Source organism: Nanorana parkeri, unplaced genomic scaffold, assembly GCF_000935625.1.
Source record: "Nanorana parkeri isolate BGI_ZX_2015 unplaced genomic scaffold, ASM93562v1 scaffold15, whole genome shotgun sequence".
Taxonomy (NCBI): Eukaryota; Metazoa; Chordata; class Amphibia; order Anura; family Dicroglossidae; genus Nanorana; species Nanorana parkeri.
In genome coordinates, this window is record NW_017306283.1 from 680931 (window position 1) to 689645 (window position 8715).

At 38.5% G+C, this 8715-nt stretch overlaps 1 protein-coding gene across 1 annotated transcript in view; it reads left to right on the plus strand.

Annotated features, from left to right (window-relative positions):
* The window catches only part of LOC108788798 (transcription factor EC-like), a 29412-nt gene that overhangs the window by 3319 nt on the left and 17378 nt on the right, over positions 1-8715 (plus strand). The window contains exon 3 of the mRNA XM_018558653.1: positions 681-776. Within this exon, the coding sequence (XP_018414155.1) occupies positions 681-776 (96 nt within the window). The remainder of the gene's footprint in view (positions 1-680; positions 777-8715) is intronic.

Consider the following 8715-nt stretch of genomic DNA (forward strand, 5'->3'; position numbering starts at 1 on the left):
CCCCCCTATTTGTTCTGGTGGTCACTGTTTATGAGATATACTGTAAAGGGAAAGCTAACATTTTGAATGGCACACATATTCCTATGAAAACTCTGGAATTCTGTTCACTTTCCTTTCATTCCCTGTTGCATCTCTACAAGATAAAGTAGAGTAAAATTTCCCCAGCTGGACACAGGCAGCAAAATATATCTTTTCCTTGCTGTATCCAAAGTTAAGAAACAAAGTTTTGGCTTTACATTCACTTAAATTATTTATTTGTTGCAAACCTTTAATATGTACATTGTATATGTAAAGTAACACCTCTTCATGCGTAACTCTCTACAAGTGTACCTAAGAAAAATGGTAAACTAATACTGGCCTCTGATATTGCAATGTGAAAACTCCACACCAATTATGTTGCCTGTCCACTTTGACTTAGCAGAGAGTGACTTCAAGGAAGGTTATATCCTGCTCTGTTCCCGTTTAGTCAAAGTGGGCAGAAAGCATAAGTGATTGGCACTGGACTTTCATTGTAGCAAGCGTCCACCCTACGAAATTGGTAGCAAGTACTACTTTACCATATTCTTTAATTAGTTCCTAACTGGTAAAGAACATTGACTTTTTTTTATATAATGCCAGTTATGCTTATATTGTAAAGCCTAAACAATCACAATATATACATTATGTTTACTTTTTAACAGATGGATGAAGTTATTGATGACATAATTAGTCTGGAATCAAGTTTCAATGATGATGGCGGGACTTGCACAGAATCTACATTGATAATGCCAAACAATGTAAGATATTAAATGTACACCACCATACTTTTGCACAAATTGTAGTATGTCCCAGATACATTACATCCTCTCTTGTAACTCACTGAGCTACGTAAGAAAAACAAATGGTAGCTAAATTTTTGCTCTGCAATAGTGTTGCAGCTTTTAACAATGAAGTACAAAAAGCACCTGTGTAGCGTAATCCATGGGAACCATGCAGGTTAAAACCAAACTCTGGGCTCCTCTCCTTAGTGCTCCCACTCCCCCCTAGAGGTTCCACAGGCAGTATTTAAAGGAGAGCTATGAGGTGAGTGATTTTCACTCACCTCATAGTTCTAGCCGACCTGTGACAATGAGAGTGTCACAGGTCGGCTCAATAGATCGGGAGGTGAACGAACACATACCGTCGTTCGCTCACCTCTTGATCCTGTCACGGCTCTCTGCCGTGACAGGGGAGGGGGCTGGATTCCCCCCTCCCCGCTCCGATCCGCCAGCGCTGACTGGTGGATCGGACAGGGGAGGGGGCGGGTATAGCTGACTCTGCCTCTAGATAGGCAGAGCCAGCTGTCAGTCACGCAGCTGGGCGGATCCCGGCTCAATTGTCGGGATCCGCTTCAGCTGCGGCGTCTCAGTATACTGCGAGCAGCAGCTCGCGGTATACTGAGCCTAGGGTGACGGGAGGACACAAACTAGTTACCCTAAGGAGAACTATGGGGAAAAGACTTAACCCCATAGTTCTCCTTTAATACTTTTTTAAAACTTGCCATTTCGAAATGTCATCAGGCTGTTCAAGTGATACTGCAGACTACGCTTCCTCTTTACTTCTTTTGAGGGTTTGGCAGTCCTCAATGATTCAGAGATTGATTCTGATATAATAACATCAGCACTGTTCTCTGCACTATTTCACTGCAAGTGCAGGGCACTGTGTTAATATCCCCTTAGGGTGTGGGCTCATGTCACCCTGCACTCAAAAAATGTACTCAGTTTTCATCAAGAAAACTATGGTCATCTTGTGGTGGAAAGGGATAACTGTGGAGGACAGCACTGAAGAGTTCAAGAAGAACTCCAGGGATTTTAAAAAAACTTACCCTTGCAGGGGGGCTACCCTGCACTGCAGAGATTAAGTTCTTATTTTGTCTAGAGGGCTCAACTAAAGCAGCTATACTTTTTTTTAACAAGTTAGCCCAGAATGATAATAACTCTAAGGGGTCTATTCACGAAGCTGCCGAAGGATCTGGCCGTAGCTTCAACCGATCCTTCGGCTAGCTTCGGCCCCAGGACCCCTTCGGTTCAGTAGTCTCCTGCTCCCGGCCGCCAGGGAGAGAAACACCGCTGTGTCTTTTTTTCTTTATTCTGACACGCGATGTCAGAAAAAAAAAAAATTCCCATTGAAAAGCATTGGGACATTACTATTGGCTATTTCAAATTGCAATAGCCAATAGTAAACTAGCATTGTACCCGCCCTCTGCTGCAGTTCCCCATCAGGTCCATCAGCAGAGGGCGGGTACAATGCTAGTTTACTATTGGCTATTGACTTCGGGTCGGCCGAACATGCTTAGCATGTTCGGCCGACCCAAGTCACACGAAGCAAGCCGATGCACAGCTGATTTCAGCCGATGTACGGCTGAAATTAGCCGTACCAGCCTGAGGTGAATAGCCGAACAGTGTTCGGCTCACTTCACTTCAGATCGGTCATTCACTCGGCTGCCCTCGGCAGCTTCGTGAATAGACCCCTAAGAATATGAAGTTACTCAAAACTAATCTTTTATTGATTGCTGTAGGATACATATTTCTTTGCTATTAATAAGCCTTTCCTTTTACCTATTCTTTCTAGCTATACACAATCAGGCAATAAGTAATACAATATGTTCATGCATCATTGCAATTCAAAAAGCAAAGTCCCATAGTAATCATATGTAAATGAGCACAGATTAAGACTAATCTGCAAATCTAAAATTTTAATTGAATGATTTCAATAATGACTACAAAAATATTTCATGTAATAGTACAATTACATGCAAACCGGTGTAAATTTAAAGGCCAACTTCAGCCGAAACGTTTGTTTTGGATATATCAGTGATGGGTGAGAGTTTCTGTTATTGCCATCTGTGTCCTATGCAGCATGCAGATGCATTAAAAAAGGGTCAGGTCCATTTTATAGTGTGTTGGGTGCAAAGCAGCCCATTTAAAATCCAGCACTTTTTAATGCACGGTAATACATTGCCTTTACTATATTTAATAATTAAATGTTTTTTTTCTAACAGATAACATTTTAAAGTTTACTAGGTATTTACCTGTGAAATTATCTGCTTTAGTTTTCTAACCAAACCTGCATAACTTTTTCCTTTAATACAAATGCTAGCATAAAAGTAAAACTAAATATCAGTTCACTCAGGTGCAGCCAGATTCTCTCACTGGAAAAAGTTATTCTGTGCCTCCTACATTTATCCACACTGGCATTTCATTTTAATACAGTTTTTTTCTACAGTATCATACTAATTCCAAAGAAATTGAAGACTTCTCAGAAGTTATTACAGACATTAGAAAAGTATTTACTTTGTAACATTTAAGTATGAAAGAAAAAGCATCCACAGAAAAAGTATTTTGTGGCATAAAAGAAAAAACAAAATAGATGTGAAAACCTAGAAAATGATGTATATTAGTATATGTCTAAAACTGGATTATAATAACATATGAAACAACAATATTTACTTAGTTTAGAGTAATTAAAACTTAATTAAATGTATAAGTAATATAAATATCCAAGTCTGACATTTTTTTATTCATTTCATGTAATCTTCTTTAAAGCAAGAATCAGACTCGACAAGGTAGGAACAGCAGTGTAGTCTAGTCAGGCTCTACTGCTTTACACACTGCTACCAATCTAAAACTAATAACTTGCTGATAAAAGGAGAAAGCAGACTGATAATCACATTAGTGTGACAATGCTTCTTTATTGCCCAGTCAGCAGGCTGTTAATGAGTCCTTGAACAATCTGTACTGCTTAAATCCACTAGAGTTCAAGGAACTGGCTATGCTCTTTGCCAAGGGTGTCTGGATCTCTGCACTCTACATTTCAACATTGTAATTTTGCTGTTTTTAATAACCAATTTAGTAAATAAATGACTTACCACACACATTACCTTATGATCTGATTTGCAAGAGTCAATCAAACACAGCCTGTGAGTATGAAGACTGTTAAATTACACTTGGTTTCAAAGTCATGCTCACTTGCTTGTACATAGCTATGCACATGCATGTACTTTATGTTCACAGGCACTGAACATAGCCTTGCTTTTTAATTAAGTTATGCGATTACCATGGGAGTTGCCACTGCAAATTTTAGTTTATAGTTTCAAGCTCCAGGCTTCTATCCTGTCCCTTGCTTCACTACTTAGTAAGTCACTGACAAAGAAAAAGTATCCATACCTGGGCCTTTATTTCACAGGTGCATACTTGTGCCTGATCAGTAGGCAAGCAACAGTATGGATCACAGCCCTCATCCTTTCTTTCTTTAATCATTTGTGATGCAAAGTCATACATTATACATAATGGAAGTCAACGGCTTAAAGCAAGCCCATAACTTCAACAGTAGTCCTGTGCTTGTTTTACATTTTACTGGACAGCATCTGCACAACTTAAAAGTGATTAGCTGTATAGAATCCATGCACACCTTGTTTTCCAGTCCAATGGCTTTAATATAAACCCAGAAACTCTTGTGCCTTCTTCAAGATGTCAAATGGTGGAAGAGTGCTGAATTCTCACTTTGTGGACTCTCCATTTCTTGGTCAAATGGTGATTAGGCCTTCCAAAGGGCATTTACACTGCTCAGAGAAAAGCTACAGGAAGTTGTTTTTCGCTTGTGTGTGTCTGCAGGATAAATAAAGTATTTAGTGGTTAGATAATTGCTTCGTCTGTTATCAATGACTATAGACAGTATCAGTATACTATATTAAGTATTTCATTTAAATGCGTTGAATCTAATCATAAACACCATGATAAAGTACAGCTGTCTATGGGACTTAAGCTGACTGTAATGATAACAATTTATAGTTATGCAAAATAAATACCCAGCCAATTTAATTTACTGAAAGGCTAAAATGTTCACTTTTTCCATGAAGATGGGTGCATTTCACTCATCTAATCATGTGCACAGAAAGTTTATTGAGCTAACCTTTTACTCCTTTAAAAAATCCACCCCATTTTCTGTAGATAATTTAAACTGGTCTAAGGTCTATGTTGATTACATTGTATACAGAAGGTTCAGTACATGATGTAACCTGATTTGTAAACTAAATTTTTCTGTTGGTAAATTATTTTTTAAAATATATTTTCATCACTTTAAAAACATACAACAATTTTGCACAAATCTAATTTTACTATTCATACCTATAAACTATTAATAAAATGTAACACAAAATATTGCCTAAGTTTGTACATCAGGTAATTCTCAGCATGTGGAATTAGCAGACAAAGATGTATACACATTGCCTGTGCTTGCACACAGCAGAGAACCTAGACAAATATTAACACAACAATTTACCTAGCAAAGTAAGTTTGAAAAACAAGAATCTAAAGTTACAAGAGGTAGCAAAGTTCATCTAGCTGCAGAGAACAAAACCACTTTCTAACATATTGAAGACACAAAAGACATCACAGATTTAACAAACCTCAGGTAGGAAAAAATGCATTAGTTTTTATTGTAGCTATAAAATACTAAATAGCTTTGTTACTCTGTGTACTTTTACTAAGAAAATATGGAGATATAAAATTAAAATCATATAGTAAGTGTATTTGGTGAAATCAGAGTCTGTTGTTGTTATCAACTGTATGAACAGCAAGCTAGTACTTTGGGGAAAGGAGGTTTTGTACTAGCTGTAAAATAGTTTTGATATACTCAATAATTACATTTTCCCTAAGCTTGACTGCCTTGTTTTAATAATTATGTATTTTCTTCCTTTCATTTTTTTTGCTCAAAAAGTATATTCAGTATATGTAAATCTATATAACTAAATAACAATAGTCACGATTAAATTCCACATACAAGGCTGTGTAGACCCAGGGCAGAACAATTTGTACAAGCCTTTATTTGTAGATTATCATTTCTAAATTACTTCTGTTAGTTGCAAAATTAATATTTCTGAAGCCTGAAGAAATGCAGTCAGTTGTATAAACCACTATGATCAATTTATTTCATATATAACACAGTTATTTTTTTACTGCATCCTAATAGCCAGTTACATTTTAAGATCATGTCAAAATAAGAGAAGAGGCAGATAGCAACTTTGGATGCTCCAAGTTAGTAGCACTGTAAAACTTACTTTCATATTTGATTATAATCAAGCACCTATGTATTAACAGGAACCCAAAAAACTGTTTATGTAATTATATATGGATTCAGGCACCTAAAGTGTAAAAAAATTTTGCCCACATTACATCTAAAAATTCCTTTGTCTATCTCCTTCTTGCTGTCCTATCTGTCTGTTTAAACAACATGTTTAAATCATATCCAAGGGAATTAACAGAGCTTCATCTCCCCCTAATTGGATGTTCAGAGTCAATACACGATCACTTTACTTCGCTTCCTGGTACTTAATACTTTAGTAAATCAGGCCCATTGAATTAAATTAGTTTAGTAATGAGCAACACAGGTTATTCACAGTTGTGTCACTTTCCATAGAATGTCACTAGTTAGGACAAATTACATTTGTGTTATCTATTACAATTTTAGTATAAACTCAATAGAAGTGAAAACATATTTGTCTAATCTGTACTACTGTTACTCACCGTATTTGTATAATTTTCTGGAAATATGACTCCTCGAATCCCCTTTGTTGTTTGCGGCCCGCACCCGGGTGACACCATTGGAGGGGTGACACCAAAATGACTCACAGCCATTTTAGTGTCACCCCCTCTGAAAAGTCGGGCGCTCGGTCATGGACCGAACGCCCGACAGTATCAGGAGAGAGGAGGGCTCCCGGCGGCATACATTATCCCGCCGGGTGACTGTTCCCTCCTCTCTCTCTCCCGGCGTCCATCACCAAGATGGCCGCCGGCAGGTATCAGAATACGCGCATGTGCTGTAACGTCACGCGCATACGCAGTGACGTCTCGGCGGGGTGACACTCGGCTACCGCTCCGGGTGTCACCCAGCCTCGGGACGCCCCTGCTTGGTGTCACATTATTACTGTAGAACTGATATTTCTCATTATGTGTATGATTATTCTCATTCAGAGGCTCACTAATAGGTTTGGTGAAATTGTGTTGAGCATGTGCTGAGCATGTTCGGCCGACCTGAAGTGCAGAAGGAGTTCGACTCAGCCGATCCAACATCTAGATCGGCTATCCTGCCCGGTCCCTCTGTGGTCCCGAGCATTATAGAAAAACAGTTAAAAAAGTAGAAAAAATAAAATAGAAAACGATTGGGCAGAGCTAGCAGTGACAGCTAGCTCCGCCCAACTGTTTTCTATTGGCCGGGCGGTTCTGCTGCAGTCAAAAAAAAAACAAACTCTCCCGGGGGGTCAGAATAAAAAAAAAATTAGATTCCTAGATTCCTATTGGCTATTTCACTTTGCAATATCCAATAGCAAACTAGATGTTGCACCCGCCCTCTGCTGCTGTCAATCACTAGAGGGGACCTGATGGAGAACTTCAGGTCCCCTCTGCTGATTGACAGCAGCAGTGGGCGGTTGAGATAGCTAGTTTGCTATTCATCAACCCCATGGCCACCAAAATATGGAAAATGTGAATGCCCTAGGTTGTAAAGCCTCATTCACATAGGTGCATAGGCCCATACAGCGTGCAGAATGTGTTGATGTGTCCGGGAGTCACAGCCAGCAGCCTATACAAATGAATGACATGCTCACAGACATTGCAGCTGTATGCAGTTTATGTCACAATCTTCTCATTTGTTCCTGTAAGCACATCATTGCTCATATGTGCATACAACTAAGGCATCTGCCAGCCTGTCATTTAGGTGTACAGGCCAGGGCTGTACACTAAGACTTGTGACTCTTAGGCATATCCTGGTTGCATAAACACATACATTCTGCATATTGTACAGGCCTATGTGCCCGTGTAAATGTAGCTTCAATGTCATTGGTTTTTTATCTATTTTATTCATACAATGGTATTCATTTTGTTTTGTGTCCCTTTATTTACTTACAGTTATATATTTTTATTTCTAACATGCAACCTGATTTGGTCACATTTGCCCTATTGGTAAATTATTATGTACAACTATATAAGTTAATAAGTGCCTATAGGTAGTGTGCACAGAACATTCTCAGTACTCTGTGATGCATATGCATTGATACATTTATCGAGTTATTTAAACCTTGGAAGACTCATGGAAGAAATTTGGAGCCTTTCAATGCTCACCGCCTACTGAAAATGCAAGTTGAATGACTGGCTCTGGTAACAATAGTTTCTGAATAATTGAAATAGAACAAGTACAGTATATATCAGGAAAGGCAGAGCAATGTCAGAACTCCTGATCTGCATACTTGTTCTGGATCAGTGACTCAATGTATTGATTCCATTGCATTAACATGGCAGCATTTTTATAAAGGGTTAAGCTATGGAAGCCACTAGACTAACTCAGCACAGGTTTTAAAGTGTATTTCCACTTTTGCAGTCACGTTTGAGAAAACCCCACTATTTGTGTATTATGTTTTCTTATTCACACATCATATCTAAAAGTAATTTTAAAAATATGTATTACCTTTTAGATGTGTCAGTGTAGAAGACCTTTGCAAGCTTCTGTCTTAATTTCGAAGTGACAAGAAACTCTGTCTGTCCTCATAGAAAGTCAAGGGACAGACTAACCTCCTCCTCATTAACATACAATGCTTATAGAGTTTTAAACCTTTGTTAGGGAAGACATTGTTCAATTCTAGTTTACAACCAATAATGAGATCTGCCAGCACAGTACAGACAGGTTTATGTTATTGATAAGCCC